The sequence below is a fragment of the Microcaecilia unicolor genome, chromosome 2 (assembly GCF_901765095.1).
Source record: "Microcaecilia unicolor chromosome 2, aMicUni1.1, whole genome shotgun sequence".
NCBI lineage: Eukaryota > Metazoa > Chordata > Amphibia > Gymnophiona > Siphonopidae > Microcaecilia > Microcaecilia unicolor.
The window spans coordinates 631494037-631517941 of record NC_044032.1 but is presented as its reverse complement, the minus strand read 5'-3'; the positions used below and the strand labels follow the sequence as shown (position 1 = coordinate 631517941).

The 23905-nt window shown below is 45.4% G+C and overlaps 1 protein-coding gene across 1 annotated transcript in view; it reads left to right on the top strand.

The window, feature by feature from the left end:
- LOC115462236 (zinc finger protein 436-like) overlaps nucleotides 1-17290 on the top strand; it is a 69237-nt gene extending 51947 nt beyond the window's left edge. Inside the window, exons 6-10 of the mRNA XM_030192246.1 lie at nucleotides 7196-7322; nucleotides 9826-9848; nucleotides 10131-10203; nucleotides 15375-16064; nucleotides 16794-17290. Of these exons, the coding sequence (XP_030048106.1) occupies nucleotides 7196-7322; nucleotides 9826-9848; nucleotides 10131-10203; nucleotides 15375-16064; nucleotides 16794-17290 (1410 nt within the window). The remainder of the gene's footprint in view (nucleotides 1-7195; nucleotides 7323-9825; nucleotides 9849-10130; nucleotides 10204-15374; nucleotides 16065-16793) is intronic.
- Nucleotides 17291-23905: the final 6615 nt, after the last annotated feature.

Sequence of the window (23905 nt, the reverse complement as noted above, 5' to 3'; positions counted from 1 at the left end):
CAGAATATGGCGACTTCTCTGGATTTAAGCTCAATTTAGAGAAGTCTGAAGTTTTGCAGAGGGAGGAAGACCAACTAAGAGATAGGCTGGGACGGTTACCATTAAAGTGGGCAGAGGAATCTTTTAGGTATCTGGGAATTCGTCTGACAATGGACATTACTAAACTTTATAAAATCAATACAGAAAAGCAATTACAAGATACTAGACGCTCTCCTGAAAGATGGAACCATTTACCGATATCATTAATAGGTAGAATAAATCTATTTAAAATGAGCATATTCCCAAGATGGCTCTACCTCTTGCAGGTATTGCCAATACATTTGATCAGTAAAGATTTACGACAGCTGAATAGGATCTGTAGGGGATTCCTATGGGGGGAGGGAAGAAATCCAAAGTGTGCTTTGAATATTGGAATGATGGATGGGCACGGGGTGGGCTAGGATTACCTTGTATTAAACGATACACTCAGGCATGCCTTCTGATACATCTTAGGGATTGGCTGTTTAACACAAATCAATATACCCCACTTAGTTGGGAGCAGGCACTATTTAGGCCTTGGCATTTGAATTTCTTATTACAAGCAAAAACAAAAAGCTTACCACTTAGCATTCGGAACAGCGTATTGCTTCAACCTCTGAGAAGTGCTTGGAGATTTCTTATGCAGTCTTGGAAATATAACCCCAATGTTAGTGACCAGCTCCCATTGCGAGGGAATGGGGACTTTCCACCGGGGCTGGAGAAGGGTTTATTTGATAGATGGTTGGCACAGGGGATTACTTTGCTAGAACATTTAATGAATGAAGAGGGTGTTCTGTACAGTTTTCTGGACCTGCAGCAGAGATTCTCTTTAGCCACTAATGATTATTACACATATCGACAATTGCATCACTATTGGTTCAGTATGGACCAAGATGCACTAGGCATGAGGTTGGGCTCTAGGCTTCGAGATTTTTTGAAAGGGGATGCACACGGACAGGTGTCAATATCGAGTTTACATAAAGTATTGGAGTCCCTTAGCCCCCCCCCCCCCCCGTGCCTATGAGATACTTGAAAAGACATGGAGCAAAGACTTGGGCTATGAGCTGAAAGGAATAAATTTTGCAAAATTGATAAAAGATATACCAAGACAAGTAGGAGGGGTGGAGCTGCAGGAGAGTCAATACAGGGTAATTCACAGGGGGTACATATCACAATCACAAGCAGTAAGGGCAGGATGGATATCTGATGCTCAATGTCCTAAGTGACATAGAGATAACACTTTGTTGCATGCATTTTGGCGATGTGATTGAATAAAACACTTTTGGAAAATGTTACAGAAATATCTTGAACAATATTGGGACATAAACTGCTTCCCTCCTGGAGGGGAGTGCTTTTGAATAAAAGCAATGCTTATGGGATCTCAGACAAAAATCAGGAGTTATTCTTGTGTAAGGCCCATGCAGTGGGGAAAAAATGTATACTCAGACATTGGCTGCAGGCTGAGCCACCCTCCTTTTGGTACTGGAGAAATAGGTTCCATGAGCTAATGCTCTGGGAGGCCAGGGAGGCTTACGGTAACCCAAAGAAAAGAAAGAATTTTGTTAATATATGGTCTAAATATTTACAAAATATCTCCCACAAGGCTAGAAGTGCAGTGCTTAACAAATTGGATACGTCCTAGATAGTGAGACATCCAGCAGATTTTGGACCGGTTAAGACCTGTAATAGATATTGCTAGTATAATTACCATGAAATAAGTAGATAAAGGGGGAGGAAAGGATGTAAAATAATGATGATGATGTTAGACTAGATGCATATGTACAATTATGACATGACTGAATGTTTACAAAATGTTTTGACTTTATTGGTTTTGTTTGACATGGTACATCATCAATAAAAACCGTTGGAATAGAAACAAATCTTGAAGAGGACCCGCCAGAACCTCTCTGAGCTCCCTCAATATCCTGGGGTGGATCCCGTCTGGTCCCATGGCTTTGTCCACCTTTAGATTTTCAAGTTGTTCATACAAACTCTCTTCCGTGAACGGTGCTATATCCACTCGATTCTCATATGTACTTTTGCCAGTCAATCGTGGTCCTTCTCCAGGATTTTCTTCTGTGAAAACAGAACAAAAGTATCTGTTTAGCAAGTTTGCTTTTTCTTCATCATTATCTACATAGCGGTTCACAGCGTCTTTCAGTCTCACAATTCCCTTTTTAGTCTTCCTCCGTTCACTAATATACCTGAAGAAATTTTTGTCATCCCTCCTTACCTTTCTAGCCATTTGTTCTTCCGCTTGCGCTTTCGCCAGTCGTATCTCTCTTGGCTTCTTTCAGTTTCATCCGGTATTCCTCTCCGTGTTCCTCTTCTTGAGTTTTTCTGTATTTCAGGAACGCCAACTCTTTAGCCTTTATTTTCTCAGCCACTTGCTTGGAGAACCATATCGGTTTCCTTTTTCTCTTGCTTTTATTTGCTCTCCTTACATTTATTTATTTATTTTATTACATTTGTACCCTGTGCTTTCCCACTCATGGCAGGCTCAATGCGGCTTACATGGGGCAATGGAGGGTTAAGTGACTTGCCCAGAGTCACAAGGAGCTGCCTGTGCCTGAAGTGGGAATCGAACTCAGTTCCCCAGGACCAAAGTCCACATAAAGGTTTGTGGCCATATTTATAGCTTCTTTCAGCCTGGACCACTGTCCTTCCACTTCTCGTTCGTCCTCCCAGCCCATCAGCTCCTCCCTCAGGTATTCCCCCATTTTGCTAAAGTCAGCATGCTTGAAATCCAGGACTTTTTGAGTGGCCGCCCTCCACTTCAGCTGTCATATCAAACTAAACTGTTTGATGGCCACTGCTGCCCAGGTGGGCACCCACTCGGACATTTGACACACTATCCCCATTTGTGAGCAGCAGATCAGGCGTCGCTCCCTCCCTCGTGGGTTCCGTCACCATTTGTCTGAGCAGAGCACTGTGGAAAGCATCCACGATCTCTCTACTTCTTTCCAGTTCGGCAGATGGAACCTTCCAATCTACATCTGGCAGATTGAAATCTCCCAGCAACAGCACCTCTCTCTTCTTTCCCAACTTTTGAATATCTGCGATCAGATCTTTATCTAGTTCCTCCAATTGTGTCGGAGGTCTGTAGACAACACCCACGTGGATAGAGCTTCTATCATCTCTTTTTAAGGTGATCCATATCGCTTCTTCCTTTCCCCAGGTCCCTGTCATTTCAGTCGCTGCAATATAATTTCTCACATACAGAGCTACTCTTCCACCTTTACGACCACCTCTGTCCTTCCTAAATAGATTATAGCCTGGTATGTTTGCATCCCATTCATGGGAACCATTGAGCCACGTCTCTGTGATTGCAACAACGTCTAAGTCTGCCTCCAACATCAGGGCTTGAAGGTCATGAACTTTATTGCTTAGACTGCGAGCATTTGTGTCATCGCTTTCCATCTACATTTCCGTGGAATTTTTTTGTATGTTTTTCTTTTTTCCCCAGGGAGAGTTGCAGTGGTTTAGTATGTGAGGGGGGGGAGGTCTCTGGGGGTTCTGTGTTTTCTGCTGTATTATTTGACATCTATTTGTCCTCTTTATGTGATATTTTGTGACATGTTTGTCAGTTTTTTTTATTATTGATTGCACTTTTTCTCAAAGTCTTCTGGTTCTCATCAGTCACAGATAGTTGAGCATTTTAGTGAGATCTCAGCACAGTGTGGTCAGAATGGTCTAAAAGACTGAGATGATGGTGGTACCTACTGATCAGCTGCATTTTTGTCTTTACCCTCCTTTCTTGAACCTATTCCAATTCAACATCAAATCTGTTATCTAGGTTTAGTACTTGACTCTGCTGATATTTCACCTACAGGTTTTTGTAATGTGTTTGTTTTTTGTTTTATTCACTTTATTTGCTGCTTCATCTTCACATGTCAAATGGTTTTTGTATGCTGACAGAATTGTTGATTTTATCTTCATTTGATTACCTTAATATTCTATATTTCCTCAACAACCCTCCAGACTGGTCAAGATGCTTGCGTTATACACGCCTACCAGCAGAGGGAGACTGAGAACACCTGACTTTGAACACTGTGGGGCCCTTTTACTAAGCCGCGGTAAAACGTGGCCTGTGGTAGTGTAGGTGCGTGTTTTGGGCATGCGCTGGGCCAGTTTTTACTGTGTTTACAAAAAAGGGCTTTTATTTGCTGGGACCGGAAAAGAGCCTGCAGTAAAAATAAAACCAGCACTCGTCTTAAAACCGGCCAGAGCCCTTAACGCCACCCATTGATCTAGCAGTAAGGGCTCACGCAATACACACTGGTGACCATTCGGCGTGCGCCAAGTGCCGATTACCGCCGGAACCGGTGCATAGGTGGAAATAAATAATTCATCCACATGTTGTGGGCACGTGCCAAATCTGAAATTACCGCTGTGCTGGCCTGATGGTAGTGTCGTTTAGGTGTGCGCTGCATACGCGTACAGCGTACCACAGCTTAGTAAAAGGGCCCCTGTATATTTGTCCTGTGCAGAATGCCAACCAGCCAGTATTTCTCATTCTCCAGCAGAGGGTAGACGTGGCAGTCTGTGGAGCCTAACCAGTCTGTTAGGCTCTAGGGAGTGCTTTGGTGCTCTGTGGTTGTTTTTTTTCCTTTGGGGGCTTTTCTTCTTCTTGAGTTTTTAGCCTGGAAAAAAAAACCCTGTGCCCGGTCCCTTGTAGTGCTTCTGGGGTTCTGGAGTGTGGGTCCGGTGGGGCCCCGTTTCCCCTTTGGGTATTAAACCCAGGTGACCAGGTCCCTCCCCGTTCTCTGCTCTCTGGAGTGGATAGCTTTGTGCCTCTGTTGCCGTGTCTGGGCGGGAGCCTTGAGTGCCTTGCTCAGCCTTCAGCAGCGGGGCTCAAGTTTAAAAAAAAAAAGAGAGAGAGAGTAAACAGCACCAGACTCAGTGCCAGTACGTTTTGGCTATCCGGGAGAGCAGAGTGTTGATTCTGTGCTGGAGGGGAAGTTGTTTTTGCTTGGTTTGTAGGACAGGTCGCATCTTTCCTCCCTCCTGTTTTCACCACTGTGATGTGTGCTGCCAAGCTCCTCCGCTACCGCTCGTGTGCACACCAGGGGTTGAGGTGCCTGGATCACAGTGCCGGCTTTCTGATGATGAGCCAAAGTCATCCTCGGTGACTCCACCCGATTTGACTGTGGAGCACAGCGCAGCAAGAACGGCTGGAACAGAGGCTGCCCTGCCAGTGGGTTCACCAGCGGTGGCTCCGTTTTCGGCAGATCCCGCGCTGCAGGCCTGCCTCAGTTGATGCAGGAAGATATTCGGTCTGGGTCTCTTGGCCGGTGAATGCTAAGGAGGGATGGGGCTCCCTCCTGAGTTTGTCTGGACCTTAAATCAGGCCTGGAAGACAGGTCCAGCCAGGGCTGATGCTCCTGGTGGTGGCCAAAAGACCTCGCCTGGATTGGGCTGAGGATCTGGGCGATTTCCCTGTCAGGCTCAGAGGAGGTTTTTAGTGAGCTCGAGGAGGAAGATTCTCTGGATTCTCAGGAGAAAGATGTCTTACTACCAGAGGAGAACCCTTCTGTGGTTAGGGGGTTGAGGCGCATGGATCGCAGCGCCAGCTTTGTGGTGAGCCACAGTTGTCCTCGGCAACACCGCCCCAATTTGACCACTGAGCACAGTGTGGCAGGAACAGCTTGAATGGAGGCTGACCTGCAGGCAGGTTTGCCGGTGGCAGCTCCGCCATTTTGAATTCTTCCAACACTGCAGGGCCGCCAAGAGGTGGGGCAGGGGGGACAAAATTCCCCGGGCCTGGGACTCCAAGGGGGCCCGGCACTGCAGTCCCACCCGCCTGCTGCTCCGTCGTCAACTGTCTGTCACCGGGCCGGGCCCCCTGCATTGAAATCACAGCGCCTCTCACCTCCGTGTGAAAGCGCTGCAGGCAGCAGCAGATTGCCTCCCTTCGGGCCTCCTTCCCTCCCTGTGTCCCGCCTTCGCGTATGTTACGTCAGACGAGGGCGGGGCCACGGAGGGAAGGAGGCCTGAAGGGAGGCGTTCTGCTGCTGCCTGCAGCGCTTTCACACGGAGGTGAGAGGTGCTGTGATTTCAATTCGGGGGGAGTGGCAGTGGCAGCAACCTCGGGGGGTGGCAGCCTCGGGGGGGGGGGGAGTGGTGGCGGCAGCGGTGACCTCTTAGGGGGGGCTTGCCCCAGATGGCCCAGTCTCTCGGCGGTCCTGGCAGGAAGATATTGGGTCTGGTCCTTTTTTGGCTGATGAATGCTCAGGAGGGATGGAGGAGGAAGATTCCCTGGATTCTTAGTCTTTCCTTAAGCGTAGTTTTGATTTACTGGCTCTAGTGCTGCAAGCGTCCGTTTGTGCGTGGCTAGTGGCCCGCGCTTGCTTTCACTGGGCTGATTCGGTCTTGGACAGGGCTGGTTTAGTGCAGCAGTTGGGCAAGTTGGAGATGGGCTCTTCTTTCCTGGCTGATGGCCTTTATGATTTGCTACGTGCATCAGCAAAGAATATGTCCCTTGTAGTTGCGGCACAGAGGGCGCTTTGGCTACGGGGTTGTATTACCTTACCCTCTACCCACCCAGGTACCCTCCCAACACAGATTAGGCAATAATTTGGAGTCGTTATTCGATAAGAGGGCAGATCAAAGAGATAATGCAATCCCAACACGTTAAGCACCAAACTTCTTCCCCTAGGGGACAGAGAGGACAGATAAGGGTCCCAGAGCTTCAAAAAATGGGTTTTACGTTTGTGAGATCCTTTCACCTCCCTCGATTTAGAATTGCCCATTTAATGCCTAGTTCAACCATTCTGAGGGAGTTGCATTGGACACCTGTAAAATATCGCACAATACTTAAACGTCTTCCTTCTAGAAAGCTTTGTTCTTCTTAGCAGTGCTGTGGTATAAAACGTCTATGAGACTGTGTGTGTTTTCAGTATGATGTATACAACTGGAACAATTTACCCTTGAAGTTGTGGTGTGTGTAGCACTATTTGATGTTTTGAAAAAAGATAAAGGCTTGACTGCTTTCTTCTACTTTCCCATTTTATTTTGAATGATTTTCTGTTATTGTTTCTTTTTATGTGAACTATTGCATATGTTTGTTGTAAACCATCTAGAATTATGTTGATTGGTGTATATTTAAAAAAATAAAATGAAATGAAAAAAAAAAATAATGAAACTCTGACATAGGGTGTCCTGTTTGCTGTTCTAGGCATTGGTCACTTTCAAGGATGTTGCTGCTTATTTCTTGGAAGTGGACTGGGACCTTCTGGGAGGACGGCAGAAGGAGCTGTACAAGAAGGTTATCAAGGAGATTCATGACATCCTCATCTCACGAGGTAAATATGTTTCTCTCTCATCTACCACACAAGCACATTATGGAATCAGTGGTGTAAAAATCACAAGAACTAGATACCAGGAGCACCTGAAATTTAGATCCTGGCTTCTGATACCATCCCATATGCAATAGGAGCCTGTGAAAGACTCCACTTCTACAGGATCTGCAAAAGATGCTGCTCTCTGTTGTATGATAAAGAGGGGCATAATCGAACGTCTAGAGCTGGCCAGAACCGTGTTTTTGAAAAAGATGGCCGGCCATCTTTTTTTTCGATAATACGGTTTAGCCCGGCCAAATGCCAGAGTTCGCCGGGTTTGAGATGGCCGGTTTTGTTTTTCAGCAATAATGGAAAAAAATGCCGGCCATCTCCAACCCGGCGACATCCAAGGCATTTGGTCGTGGGAGGAGCCAGCATTTGTAGTGCACTGGTCCCCCTGACATGCCAGGACCAGTGGCGTTCCTAGGGGGGGGGGGGGGGGGGGCGGTGGGTGCGGTCCGCCCCGGGTGCCTGCCGCTGGGGGGCTGCCACGCGCGTCTGTCCTCCGTTCGTTCCATGCTTCTTTTCTGCCCCGGAACAGGTTACTTCCTGTTCCAGGGCAGAGAAGAAGCATGGAACGAATGGAGGACAGGTGCGCGCGGCACCCCCCCCAGCGGCGTGCACCCAGGGGGGGGTTCCTTCGCGGGGGGTGTCCTTTCGCCGGGGGGGGGGTCCGCGCTGCATCCAGGGGGGGCACTGCACCATCGGCGATCCACCCCAGGTGTCAGCTCCCCTAGGAACGCCACTGGCCAGGACACCAACCGGGCACCCTAGGGGTCAGTGCGGTGGACTTCAGAAAAAGCTCCCACATGCATAGCTCCCTTGCTTTGGGTGCTGAGCCCCCAAAACCCACTACCCACAAATGTACAACACTACCGTAGCTCTTAGGGGTGAAGGGGGCAACTACATGTGGGTACAGTGGGTTTTGGAGGGCTCCCATTACCAACACAAGTGTTACAGGTAGGGGGGGATGAGCCTGGGTCCGCCTGCCTTGTGCACTGCGGTACCCACTAAAAGTGCTCCAGGGACCTGCATACACGCAGGCCTCTAGGACTTGTTGCTGCTGTATAACCTTGGCACACCAGTTGACACCTGAAGATCTCTTTGAAAAAGTCCTTTATTTGAATAAGCACATTTACTCACAGTTAACTGCAGATCGGAGGTTGTGCCCCACTGGCAAAGAGTCTCCCTGGTACTGAGATTAGCAGTAGGTCAGAGCTGGCAGAATGGTGTACAATGCCCTCTTTCAGCAACATTCAAGGTAAGAACTAAGTTCTCTAACGTGGGTAACACATGAAAGGGATCTAAAACTGGCTTACAAAAATGGCCACTACCTCGTGGACTACCGGAAACAAAACAGGGCACACTCTGACCCAGTAAGCAGGGAGAAATGCACCATGGGAGTAGAGCCCACTACCCTACACCCACCACAATGCATTGCTGATGTGACTCTGCAGTGCACCTAACAGAAAAGGTGTCGCACTCACCCGAGAGCCACATCACAACCAGAGAAAGGCTGTCAGAGGATAGAACACATTCTGCTGTCATGGAGGTGGGTACGGCATTTCAGGCTGGCATACAGGCTGGCAAAAAATGTTTTAGTTTTATTTTTTTAGTATGGGAGGGGGTTGGTGACCACTGGGGGAGTATGGGGAGGTCATCCCCCATTCCCTCCAGTGGTCATCTGGTGAATTGGGGCACCTTTTTGAGGCTTGGTCGTGAAAATAAAAGGACCAAGTAAACCCGGTGAAATGCTGCTTAAAGCTGCTTTTTTTTTCCATTATCCTCGAAAGCCGGCCATTCGGTAGTCACGCCCATGTCCCGCCTTCGCTACGCCACCGACATGCCCCCTTGAACTTTTGCCGGCGAGGCGACGAGAAAGCGGCGATGCTGTCAAAAAAGCGGCTTTCGATTATACCGATTTCGCCGCTTTTGAGAGATTGCCGGCCATCTCTCGATTTATGTCGGGAAATGGCCGGCGATCACTTTCGAAAATAAGCCTGAAAATGTACAACTTAAACTAGAGGCTTCACACAGCACCAGCAGGAGTCTCTCTTCCATTCCTATACAAAATATTTTGGCACAGAAGACCAGAGAGAGATTTCCTCTGAGACTTCTGCATAAGGTCATGACATATCAGCTGCACACGTCAACTATACTGTACAACGTATAACCTCTCCAAATGGTAACCAGAAGATTGGCAGCTGCAATGCCTCCACCTAGGAGGGAAACGAAGAGAAATCTCTATACCAGAAAACCTCTATGATATCATCTTAATCAAGTGTCAGACCACTGCTGCCTCTTCTCTCCAAGCTTTGTCAGTCAAATACACACATCTCAGGATATCTGTACACAGACCTCCATGCACAAATCATGCACTGCTCCATCAAAACATGAAGCAGAGGGAACCTCCCGAGGGATTCTACAATTTCAGTGTAAATGTAATTTTCCTACTTGTTATCAACAGGTTATTCAATTCTTAATCCTGATGTTATATTCAAGATTAAAAAGGAAGATGAGAAATATTTCACTCAACAATTTGAGTGGGAGGGAAAAGAAAATCCAAATGACTTCAACAGTGAGTAAATGTTTTGGATTTAATGGGCTTTGCATTTTTAGATCACAGGAGATGGGTCAATAACATCAAACGTTTGGACACTTAACACTAAATTAGGAAACTGATTTTATCAGATACCTCGTGAATCCTTGTGAATGTGTTTTCTCATCACAGACCTTCCAATTGTAACATCTGTGTTCTCACTGAGTATTAAGCAAGAGGAAGATCTCCCCTTCATGGAAAATCCTGAATCACAGATGTCTGAACAGACCCTGCCTTCTGTAACAGGTAAGTATAGAATTCCTCTGCACATCTTGACTAAAGTCAGCTGGAATCATTCAGGAATTCAGCGCTGGTGAGATAAAAGGTTGTCATCTCCTCTTCTCCCCCCTCTCTGTTTCCCTACTTTGGACAGATTAAACTGTCTGTGGAGATGGAGGAGGCAGTGGCGTACCAAGGTGGGGGCGGTCCGCCCCGGGTGCACGCCGCTGGGGGGTGCCGCGGCGCGCACCTGCTGCGAGAGTTCGCTAACTTCTCTCATTCGCTGCAGCTCCCTCTGCCCCGGAACAGGTTACTTCCTGTTCCGGGGCAGAGGGAGCTGCAGCGAACGAGCAAAGTTAGTAAACTCGCAGCAGGCGGTGCTGTGGCACCCCCCCCCCCCCCCCAGCGGCATGCACCCGGGGGGGGCTCTTTCGCCGGGGGGGATCCACGCTGCATTGGGGGGGGAGGGCGCTGCACCCAGGGGGCGGGGCGCCGCCCTGGGTGTCCGCCCCCCTAGGAACGCCACTGGGAGGAGGCACGGATAGAGGTGGGTATCCCAGCGGTGGGATCTGGTCTGCAAAACTCTTTATCCTAGAGTGTCTTGGGGTTGTGAAATCTGTACTGTTGAAAGGGCTGCTGGAGGTGGAGAGTCTTCTGCACTGTTGTGGAGGGACATGGTTCAGTTTGACTTAGTCATGGACATTTTGTCTTGCTGATAGGTTAATACAAATCACAGTATATAATGCAGTTTATTGTAATAATGCCATTCCCAATTCCAAAATGGTGGCCACAACCTCATGCAGGCTGCCACGGGAAGTCGCGACTGCCATTTCTAACTTTGTTTATTAATTTTCTAGCAAAATAACTGACAGCATCTCTTAACAGAAAAAATTAAGAACAAGTGTACATTTTGTTACATAACAAACTGCCACCCCCAATAATGAAAAACTAAAAGTAGACCCTCCGCATCCCTTATCTGTCCCCTTCCCCTCACTCTCCTCCCCAAAACTCAGATTGTCCTTCCAGCTGGAGGAATCGCCCCACATTTCTTGATATTTGCATTTATTAGATTTTAAGATAGTCAATCTATATCGTTTGCATATAATATACAGCCTGTTTTGGCATAGCCCGTGTATGCCAATGTGAGGCAATCAGCTGTCGAGCTGCTGTAAAAACCAATAGCATTAATTTATCCTTAGCTCCTGTTATCCTTTCCACTCTCCCACTTAGTAGGGCATTTTCCATAGTACATGCTATATGAGTCTCGAGTAACTGTTGCCCATATGCAGATACCTCTTTCCATAATTTCTGGACCCTAGGACATTCCCTCCAGATGTGAGTATATATTCCCCTCCGGCTACACCCTGTCCAACATGAACCATCCCCTTTCCTCATAATGGCTTGCAGTCTAGATGGAGAGTAATGCCATCTCACCAGTACCTTAAGACCATTCTCAATAATGTGAGGTGCATGTGACAATTTATGAGATCGCATTGAGATATTTTCCCATTCCTCTCCCATGCCCCCCTGTAGGTAGCCTTCCATTTATCTAAGGTGTTGAGGAGCCCATAAACAAAAGATATATAACCCCTACCAACTTGTCCACCCACTAAAGTTTCAAAAGCTGACTTAAGGCCTCCACCACCTGCTATTAGTTGTTCTACCTGAATGAAACATTTATCTTGAAGATAAGGGAATAACATCTCTAGCTGCTAGTTGATAGTGAACTTGTAACGTTCCAAAATGTAGAATTTGGTTATCTCCTATAAATTGACCAAAATAGAGAAGACCATGTCTTTCCCATCTTTGAAACAAGCTATTGCCTAGCTCGGGTACAAACTTATCCGTATGTCCCATGTCTTATTCTTCAATAAATGGGGATGTGTCTTGAGCCATAGGTTCATAGTGGTCCTCGTGAACGGGTTTTGAACCTCTTGAATGTGTTTGAGCATGTTAGCTGCCCAGGAGAGAATCTTCAACTGAAACATACTAGCCTCTTGTTCTGCTAGCACCCATTGGTTGGGTTGGGTTGGGGGTACCTGCTACTCTACACTGCCTTAGGTTGTGCATCTTGGTAATATTTTTCCAGATTGGGTATACCCATCCCCCCATTCCCTTTAGACTGGAATACAGCCTCGCGGGCTATCTGGAACTCTTTCTTCCCTATATAAAGCAAAATATCTTTCTATGAGGTAGTTCAACAAGGAGAACTTAGAATAAATATAAAAATTAAAGGAGAACCATCATTCTCACTGCCTCCATCCTTCCTATCCTGAACAGTATTAATTAATCCCACCTCTCTAAATCTCGATAGCAACTTCAGAGTGTCTCCCAGTCTGCCCCAAGTTTGATACAGAAATACTAAACCCATTGAAAGGGTAAACATTTCCTAAGATTCGTCTCCTCCCCTTTTGGAAGGGATATATTCAAAATCTCTGTCTTAGTGGGGTTAGCTCTGAATCCCAACAAGCTTCCATATTCTGCCATTTGCTCCTGTAAAGCCGTTTGGGCTTTTTCTGTACCTTGAGTCAATATCAAAAGATCATCTGCAAACAAGGAGACTCTATGTTCCTTACCTCCTATTATAAGTCCTTTAATTTCCCTAAACTTTTGTGCCAGAGGTTCTACCACCAAGGCAAGCAACAGGGGCAACACTACTACTGCTATCATAGGTATCCACTCTTGATGTGCCTTCCAAAAGATAACATAACTGTGACGAAACACTGGGTTTCTAAGCCTGAAAACTGTATTATTTCATGAAATGTTTTTCTACTAGTTGGCCAGCAAATGGCTCTTGTTTTGAGTTTTAAAGCAGTAGCAGAAAAAAAGGCTTTCTCTTTTCCAGTTTAAGCTTATGGAAAGGCAATCTGCAATCATTGGCCAGATACTTTCAAAGTTGATGCCCTGGGGCTCTGATTAGCCCTGGACTTCAAACTAGCCAGGAGGTACTGGATTTTTCTTTGTTCTCAGGGTGGAGGTACAGAGGAAGAACGTCTCTGTCCTGCGATCCTGTTCAATTCTTGTGAACAGTTTTCTTGAACTCCCCAGGTGCTACCCAGGTAGTAACAAGTGTTAGATATTTTAAATGTTGGCCCTTGTTTTGGTGGTTATCTGTTATTGCTTGCTGTACTTTTTCATCTGTTTTTTCAAACATTCACTGCTCATTTTCATGATAATAAGCCTATAGTTTATTAGTTCTGCCGTCCTGGACTGACTAAGAATCCTGGTTTGTGTTTTTGGGTTTGCTTTTTAGAAACTGTGGAACTCCTGGAGTGTGGCCCCAGTGCCCTAGAAATCACCAGAGAATAATCTGGTACTCATTGTGGGCAGAGTCACCACATATGACGCCACACCCACATTTGCCACACCCCTTATACCAGCCATAGTGCATATAAACAGACATCATTGAAAATATTATACTAGTATAGGAGAAAAAAATAACGTGATTTTTTTTTCATTATAAATAATTTCTGTAAGCTGTTACAGCTCCAGTATACCCAGTGCAAAATAAGACAGCAGATGTAAATTCTCAAATTGGACATATTCCAGACACTAAAATGAAAATAAAATGATTTTTTTCTACCTTTGTTGTCTGGTGACTTTGTTTTTCTGATCATTCTGGCTCAGTATCTGATTCTGCTGCTATCTGTCCTCTTAACTCCGTTTCCAGGGCTTCCTTTCCATTTATTTCTTTCCTTTCCTCCTTTCTTCTTCATTTCTTGCCCTATGTCCGTAAGTAAAAGCTGGGTCCTCCGCAGACTTGACTGTCCAGTGGATCCAGCTTTGGCCTATTTTCTACATCCATGTGCACTTTTTCTCCTCTCTTCCTTTTCCCTCATCTCACCTCCTTCCTCACTCTTCCCTCGCCTCATCTCCTTCCTCACTCTTCCCTCGCCTCCATCCATGTCCACCATTTCTTCTCTCTCCCTTCCCTCTCCTCCATCCACCCATGTCCAGCGACCCTCCTGTCCCCCCTGCCATCCACTCATGTCCAGCAACCCCCCATCCCCCTGCCATCCACCCATGTCCAGCGATTCTCTCTTCCCCCTGCCATCCACCCATGTCCAGTGACCCCCCGTCCCCCCTGCCATCCACCCATGTCCAGCAACCCTCCTGTCCCCCCTGCCAACCACCCATGTCCAGTGACCCTCCTGTCCCCCTGCCATCCACCCATGTCCAGCCACTCCCCTGCCCCCCCTGCCCTCCACCCATATCCAGCGACTCTCCTCGTTTCCCTGCTCCCCCTCCCTCTAGCCTCCCATACCCATCTGAGCCCCCCACCCCGTCTGAGCCCCCTCCCCGGCCCAGTCCCCACCTGCCTACCAGCTCCGTGCTGACAACCCTCTTGTCCTGCCACCCGGCACCGTGACCCAGCCTTTAAAAAAATCTACGAAGCAGCAGAGCGGTGCCTCGCGTCTGCCTGTAAAAGAAGAAAAATCGCCTCGTCAGCCGGCCTTCCCTCACTGTGTCCCGCCCTCTGATGTAACTTCCTATTTCCACAATGGCGGAACACAGTGAGGGAAGGCCGGCCGACGAGGCGATGTTTCTTCTTTTACAGGCAGACGTGAGGCACCGCTCCGCCGCTTCATAGATTTTTTTAAAAGCTGGGTCACGGTGCCGGGTGGCAGGAGAAGAGGGTCGTCGGCACAGAGCTGGTAGGCAGGTGGGGACTGGTTCGGGGAGTGGACTTACAAAAAAGGTGCCAGTACGCTGTACCAGCGCGTACTGGCACAAAAAATGCACTGCTAGGCCATATTCTCAAGAATCCCCTGGGGCTGCCTAACCCCCAATGTTCAGTGGCATTAAAGCAGGTAGTACCGGTACCCTGAATATTGCCTGTGATCGCTCTCAAAATAAGGGGCGGTTATGAGGGGGAGGCATATAGGAGGAGCCCAGGGTTATGTGGGTGCCGGTTGGCTCACATAGGACATGAACTGCTGAATATCGGGCTAGCACCCACATAACTTTTTTTTTCATTTCAACCCCCCCCCCCCCCCCCCCCCCACTCCTCCGGCTCTCCTGACAATGTTCCATCCTTTCTCCCTCCCCCCCCCCCCCCCCCGGTTCTACATCTAGCCCAGGTGCTCCAGTGGATTTTGTGGGGTAGGAGCACATTCTTCTCGCTCCTGCCCACCTTAAGTATATCCTTTTCCATAGCTGTAAAATGAATGAATGTACTCTCCTATTTTATCCTACAGATGATGGATTTGGGAATGCGAGTGAAAGAGTGAGAATGTGTGATGAGCAGCAGAAAGATGAATGGAAACACGAAGACTCCTCCAGAGACAGCACAGATCCTTCAGCAGACTGTGAAGGAGGTATCAGTAGCATAATACCAACCGGTGAGAAAGCAGCAGCTCAGAAAGGAGAAAGATTAGAAAGACAAAAGAGAAACTGTAGCTTTTTCCCAAGAGTTGTACAACCTGGAAGACTCAACGATGAGAGAGATTTTACAAGTGCTGATGTTTGGGAAACCTTTACTACCGACTCCAATTTTATTGAGCACCACATAAGTGGGCTTAGGACTGAAGTTCATGACTGTCAAGGTATGCACAAAACTAACCCATCTGGATACTGTGGAAACTGTGAAAAACCATGTAAATGTTCGGAATGTGATAAATGTTTCAATGAGAAAAGGAACCTACAACTGCATAAAATAGGTCACATGAAACATGAACCATTTAAATGTTTAGAATGTGATAAATGTTTCAGAGGCAAGGCTGAGGTGAAAAGTCACAAAATGAGTCATACTGGAGAGAAACCATTTCAATGTTCAGACTGTGATAAATCCTTTAGCATTAAATGGCATCTGAAACGGCATGAGAGAAGTCATACAGGAGAAAAAACATTTCAATGTTCAGAATGTGATAAATGGTTTAGAACCAAGGGTGAGGTGAAAACCCACAAAAAGATTCATACAGGAGAGAAACCATTTAAATGCTCAGAATGTGATAAATGGGTCAGAACGAGGACTGAGCTGAAAAATCATGAAAGGATTCATACAGGAGAAAAACCATTTAAATGTTCAGAATGTGATAAATGGTTTCGAACCAAGGGTGCGTTGAAAAAACATGAAAAGATTCATACAGGAGAGAAACCATTTAAATGCTCAGAATGTTATAAATTGTTGAGAACGAGGACTCAGCTGAAAAATCACGAAAGGACTCATACAGGAGAGAAACCATTTCAATGTTCAGAATGTGATAAATGTTTCATAAGAAAGACGGAGCTACAACGGCATGAAAGAACTCATACTGGAGAGAAGCCATTTCAATGTTCAGAATGTGATAAATGGTTCAAAACAAAGGGTGAGGTGAAAAAACACGAAAAGATTCATACAGGAGAGAAACCGTTTCAGTGTTCAGAATGTGATCAATTGTTTAGCTTCAAATGGAATCTGAAATGGCATGAAAAAATTCATACAGGAGAGAAAGCATTTAACTGTTCAAAATGTGATAAATGTTTCAGAACCAAGGGTGATATGAAAGTTCATGAAATGATTCATACAGGAAAGAAACCATTTCAATGTTCAAAATGTAATAAATCCTTTAGCTTCAAAAGGCATCTGAAACAGCATGAAAGAACTCATACAGGAGAGAAACCATTTAAATGTTCAGAATGTGATAAATGGTTCAGAACCAAGAGTGGGGTGAAAAAACACAAAAAGATTCATACAGGAGTGGAGCTACAACGACACAAAATAACTCATACAGAAGAAAAGCCATTTCAATGTTCAGAATGTGCTAAATGTTTCAGAAGAAAGGTGGAGCTACAACGGCACAAAATAACTCATATAGGAGAGAAGCCATTTCAATGTTCAGAATGTGCTAAATGTTTCAAAAGAAAGGCGGAGCTAAAACGGCACAAAAGAACTCATACAGGAGAGAAGCCATTTCAATGTTCAGAATGTGCTAAATGTTTCAAAAGAAAGGCGGAGCTAAAACGGCACAAAAGAACTCATACAGAAGGGAAAGCATATAAAAGTTCAGACTGTGATAAATCCTTTAGCCTGAAATGGCATCTGAAACTGCATGAAAGAACTCATACAGGAAAGAAACCATTTCAATGTTCAGAATATGATCAATCGTTTAGCTTCAAAGGGAATCTGAAATAGCATGAAAGGATTCATACAGGAGAAAACCATTTCAATGTTCAGAATGTTTCATAAGAAAAATGGAGCTACAACGGCATGAAAGAACTCATACTGGAGAGAAACCATTTCAATGTTCAGAACGTGATGAATGGTTCAGAACCATGGGTTTGGTGAAACTTCATGAAATGACTCATACAGGAGAGAAACCGTTTAAATGTTCACAATGTGATAAATGGTTCAGATCCAAGGCCAAGCTGAAAAAACACAAAAGACTCATACAGAAGAACAATTTCAATGTTCAGAATGTGATAAATGGTTCAGAAGGAAGGCCAAGGAGAAAGTTCACAAAAACTCATACGGAACAAAAAAACATTTAAATATTAAGTATGTGATAAATGTTTTAATAAGAAGGTCCAATTGAAATAGCACAAAGGGACTCATATGGGAGGGAAACCATTTAAATGTTTAGAATGTGATAAAATGTTTCAGAGGGAAGAACCATCTGATTTGGCTTGCAATAAATCAATATTCAAGATGTTATACATGTTTCAAAAACAAGGGGTTACTGTCATAGAGGAAGGTCAGAGCAGGCCAATGGCCTGGACAAACAACTAGGAATATCTGAAAAGAGGGATTGCGTAGGCCTGTCACATAGTTTAAGGCATTAAGAGATGCTTAAGAACAAGGATCGTGGACCAGTATGTATGAACTGTGTGGCAGTTCAGTAGAGAGTATGCAGGAGTTCATTGCATTTTAAGCATTGTAAAAAACAGTGGCGTAGCCAGACTGCCAATTTTGGGTGGGCCTGAACCCAAAGTGGGTGGGCACAAAATTTTCTCTCTACCCCCCCCCCCCCCCAGCAAAATTTAGTCACACTCAGATGCATTTGTCACACAGGGTAAAGTGCTGCTTTTCAGTGCATCAGATTTCAGACAATTTATTTAATAGCCTAATCCTTTTCAGTGAGCTTTCAGAGGCCAAAACCTCCTGCCTCAGGTCAGTATAATGCTGTTACAGTATCCTCTCCTGACCTAAGGAAGGAAGTATTGGTCTCTGAAACTTTATTAACACCATATTACTTTATCCTAAATTAAAAATAAAATTATTTTCTTTACCTTTGTTGTATGGCCATTTACTTTTTCTTATTGTGTTGCTCCCAGTCTCTAGATTCTGCTTTCCTTCGTTTTGGCTTAACTCTTCTGCTAGGGTTTCCTGGCCATTTGTCATTTTTCTCTCCTTTTTCTTTGCTTTCTTCAATATTTTTCTGCCTCTCTCTGTGTCCAGATTTAATTCATTCTTACTATCCATTCTTTAATTTCCTTCATCTACTTATGGCTTTTCATCTTTTTCTCACCCTTGTTCTCCCCATGCCCCTTCCTCTTATTCTCCAATCTTTCACTACTCCCCCTTTCCATGCAGCAGCTCTCCTCTTTCTCTCCCCATCCTTCCAGTCTCTCCCCTCTGTCTCCCCATCCTTCCAATAGTCTCCCCTCTTTCTTTCCGCATCCTTCCATCGTGTCACCTCTTTCTCCCTACCCTTTCATCCAGCGTCTTCCCTCTTTCTCTCCCCATCCTTCCACCCATCTACCCTCTCTCCTGATCCTTCCATCTAATGTCTCTCTCCCTCCTTCTAACCAGTGTCTATCTCTCTACCCTTTTCTGTTCAGTGTCCCTTCTCTCTCCACATCCTTCCAGTCTCTCCCTTTTGCATCCTTTCATCCATCTCCCCTCTTTCTCTGCCATCCTCCCATCTGTTTTCCCTCTTTCTCTCCCCATCCTTCCATTTTCCCTATTTCTCCCCATCCTGCCATCCATTTTCCCTCTCCCGATTCAGGCCCACCAGCCCCAGCTCCCATTGCCGGTCACTGCTGCTTTTCCTGATGAGCAGCAGGGCCAGCGCTACAAAAATAAGAAGCACTCAGCTGACTGAGCGCCAATGCAAACTACGACTCACTCCTTGACGAGAAAAAATGTTTTTAAAAAAACGTGGCACCGCAGGCAGCCTCGAAGCATTGGCTGCTGGCTCTGCAGGTTCCTCCCGTCTCTTACGTCACTGCCCCTGCTTCGCTCCAGGGGCAGTGACGTAAGACGGGCGGAGCCTGCAGAGCCAGCAGCCAATGCTTCGAGGCTGCCTGCGGTGCCGCGTTATTTTAAAAACATTTTTCTCGTCGAGTCGTCGTTAGCATTGGCGCTCAGCTCAGTCAGCTGAGCGCTTCTTCTTTTTGTAGCGCCGGCCCTGCTGTTCATCAGGAAAAGCAGCAGTGGCCGGCAATGGGAGCTGGCGCTGGGCGGGCCTGGGCCCACCCAGGCCCACCTGTAGCTACGCCCCTGGTAAAAATGGTAACATTATAAGCTCTTCTGGACAGGGAGTTACATATATGAATTATATTAGCTTTACTTATATAAATTACATTAAGGTAAGCCTGTATGGAGATATGTACTTCAACATTTATTCTGTTCATTATTACCACTGCTTCTAAGCTTGTATTCTAAGCAGATAAGGAAGGTACCAGGAGCAAACTGTCTCTGCAATGTTAGGAATTTAGAGAAAGAACTGTAGCTGGACATGATATAGAAACAAGTTAGAAGATGGGAAAGATGGTTATGGAATATGGGAGGGATGGAAACTAAGTGAGAGGATAGGTGGAAAAGACAGATAAGCAAATTAGAAGGAGAGGACAGATAGACAGTGGCGTACCGAGGGCGGGGCAGTGGGGGCGGACAGCCCCGGGTGCAGCTCGTGAGGGGGTGTTGCCTTGGATGTCTTCCCCCCCCCCCATGCGGTTCTGTGTGGGTGTCCTTCCCCCCCACCCCGTCCCCCAATTAGTGCGGTATCGCTCTCCCCCTCCGCTCCTGCACGTCTTTCAACTTCGAGGCTTCTGGTAGCAGCATCACCAATGTAAGTGCTGCCTTCTGCCTGCCCCGGAAGCACCCTCTGTACAGCTTCCCGCATAGCCCCCCCTCCTGATCTTTCTCTTTCATGTTTCAGTAGCTGCTTGCACTCTGCCCTTGCGTATGATTTTTGTCTGCTGGTTGAAGTAAGAAAAATAAAGAATCTTGCTGAATTTGACAGCTGGTTGTGTGAGAATTTTTTGGGTAAGAAGTCCCCATCACTGAGGTGGTGTGAAGAGGTTAAACCTCACAGTAAGTGTATGGTGGGCTGGTTACAGAGGCCGAGATGCAAATGGCATATAATGAATCATACAAAAGAGAAACCATTTAAATGTTCCTGAATGTCATATCGAGCTGCAAAGACATGAAATGACTTATACAATAAACCAGTTCAATATTCTAAATGTTTTAGAAGCTGCAATGGCCTATAGGGTCTCACCGGAGAGAAAAATGGTTTAAAACAAATGTATAAAGGGACCATTTTACTGAAGTGCAGAAAGCCTATTGCAAGCTTGCTGCGTGTCAATTCGGAAGCACCGCTGGTCTGTAAGGTGTGTTAAGCCATTGATCTGCAGAGCTTTTACCGTTCCTGAGGTCTTTTTCCTCCATTACCACAGATAAAGTGTGTTGATTCGGGTGCATATGTATTTTGATTTGTAATGTTCAAAGTAGGGTAATAATTAAGGTGTTTCTCACTCCGGTTTGTGTTTGGTTATTCCTAGTTTTTTTGTGGGGACTTTTCATCATCTTGTTGTGTAATTGTCACTTGTGACATAAACCATTGAAATGTTCTAAATATGATAACTCTTTCAAAAGAAAAGCTGAATGGAAATGACATGATATTACTCATACAGCATTTGGAGGCAGCCACAGGGAAGGTTTTTTTTCTTATTTGTAATTTTACCATACAAAGTAGAGAAACATCCAAGAATAATTCAAAAATTAGAAAAATAATAATAAAGAAAAAGATACATAGGCTTAGTCCACATCTAGGGAAGTGCAGTAGGCTAACGAGGAAGCTGGAAACTCAAGAGGAAAATGGAAACACTGGAAAGCAGAGCAGGCGATGCAAATATATTCCTCTATCACTCTGAAACCTCAAAAACCTGATTAGCAAGTACCGGTTTATCAGAAAGAAACAATTCCCCAAAATATAACTATTGCTTCCCTCTTGAAGGCATTTACGGGGAAATTTAAGGAAAAAAGTTGCTCCCACAGCCAAAACTTTACTTTTAACTGTGGGAACTGCTTTCTACATAATTGCTTCTGCCTGGACACATCAGGAAACAAATAAATTTGGTGACCACGGAAAGGTACAGATTTTTTTGAGAAATATAATTTAAGAATATGGGGGGGGGGGTTCAATTTTAGAGGATATCAATAGAAATCAGGGTGGGACCAGGCTGCTGGCGTCAACTTTTAAAAAGGAAATAGAGCAGCTTTTAAACTAGAAACGGGGGGAAGGCCGACAGTCGCTCAAAAGCGCATGGTTCAGGAGAAGGTATCTTTTGAGGATATCACCCAGATAGGGGAAAAAGGGTTACTTGTGAGTAAGGACGACAAAGAAATCATAGAGGATCAAATGGACTTAAATAAAATTAATAATGACCAGACGGAAGACAACATATTAATAATGCCATGTATTAAACGTAATAAAAATCAGAACAACAAGCATGCATTGAAATGTCTAAACGCAAAAGCCAGGAGCCTGAGGCATAAGATGGGAGAACTGGAGTACATTGCACACAATGAAAAACTGTATATTATAGGCATCTCTGAGACCTGGTGGAAGGAAGATAACCAATGGGACACAGTCATACCGGGCTACAAATTATATCGTAGCGATAGGGTGGATAGGATAGGAGGAGGGGTAGCGCTGTATGTAAATGAGAACCTTGACTCAGATAGGCTGCAAATATTGCAGGAGACAAAACCCCGATTGGAATCCTTGTGGATTAAAATTCCATATGAAAAGGGAAAAGGGATGGTGATAGGAGTGTACTACCGTCCGCCTGGCCAAGACGAGCAGACGGATGCAGCAAGGGAAATTCAGGAATCGAATAAAAAGGGCAATGAAATTTTAAAGGGGTAACTTCAATTATCCGGATATAGACTGGGTGAATGAAACATTGGTACACGCAAGGGAGGTGAAATTTCTTGATGAAATCAAGGACGGCTTCATGGAACAGCTGGTTCAGGAGCCGACAAGAGAAGGGAAAATACTAGACTTAATCATTTGTGGAGCTCATGATCTGGTTCGGGGTGTAACGGTGCGAGGGCCGCTTGATAATAGTGATCATAATATGATTAGTTTTGATATTGGCTATGAAGTAAGTGAACTCAATAAATCAAATACACTAGTGTTTAACTTTAGAAAAGGAGACTATGATAAAATGAGGAGAATGGTGAAAAAAAGGCTGAAGGGAGCGGCTGAAAGGGTAAAAAACTTGAACCAGGCGTGGATGCTGTTCAAAAACACCATCCTAGAAGTACAGGACAAATATATTCTGCGTATTAGAAAAAGAGGAAAAAAGACCAAACGTCAGCCAGGTAAGGTAAAGGAAGCTATTAGAGCCAAAAAAACAATCCTTCAGAAAATGGAGAAGGGAACCGACTGAAGACAATAAGATAAAGCATAAGGAATGTCAAGCCGAATGCAAAAAGGAGATAAGGAGGGCTAAGAAGGACTTTGAAAAAAAGTTAGCGTTAGAAGCGAAAACACATAGCAAAATTTATTTTAGGTATATCAAAAGCAGAAAGCCGGCTAAAGAATCGGTAGGGCCGCTGGACGATGGTGATGTTAAAGGGGCGATCAGGGAAGACAAAGATGTAGCGGACAAATTAAATGAATTCTTCGCTTCGGTCTTCACCGAGGATTTGGGAGGGATACCGGTGCCGGAAAAGGTATTTGAAGCGGACGAGTCAGAAAGACTAAATGATTTCTCTGTAAACTTGGAGGATGTAATGGGGCAGTTCTGCAAACTAAAAAGTAGTAAATCACCGGGACTGGATGGTATTCATCCCAGAGTATTAATAGAGCTGAAAAATGAACTTGTGGAGCTACTGTTAGTAATATGCAATTTATCCCTAAAATCAGGTGTGGTACTGGAAGATTGGAGGGTGGCCAATGTAACGCCGATTTTTTAAAAGGATTCCAGAGGCAATCCGGGAAATTATAGACCGATGAGTCTGATGTCGGTGCCGGGAAAAATGGTGGAGGCTATTATTAAAAATAAAATTACAGGGGAGTCCACGTGATGCGATGAGCTGAGCAGACGTGCAGTGCTGCAGCTCGTGGGCCCTAACCCCGTATTCCTATAAATACTGCTCAAAAACATTAAAAAATACCCACTGGACACAGCATAACTGCATGGACAAATACCTGAACAAAACCCCGATTGGAATGGCGCTCCGGACCGGAAAAAAAGAGAAAGAAAAGGTTAAGTTACCTACCTCTGATTCTAAAATGGCGGGCGAACCACAGCAATGCGAGCAAGCATTTTCGACGTCGCAGTTAGAGCAACTAACAGCCGCGGTGGTGAAAGCCTGGCAGCCTAAATGGGACACTATGGAACAAAAAATCGACGCTTTCCACGCTAAGTTGGAGGGACTGGAGACCCGCACAGAGGATCTTTCAGTGCGGATTTCGGCTCTTGAAGACGACTCGCAGGCCTATAATGTTGATATCCGCGAAATCAAACATCAGCTCCAGGAACATTACGATAAACTAGAGGATCTAGAAAA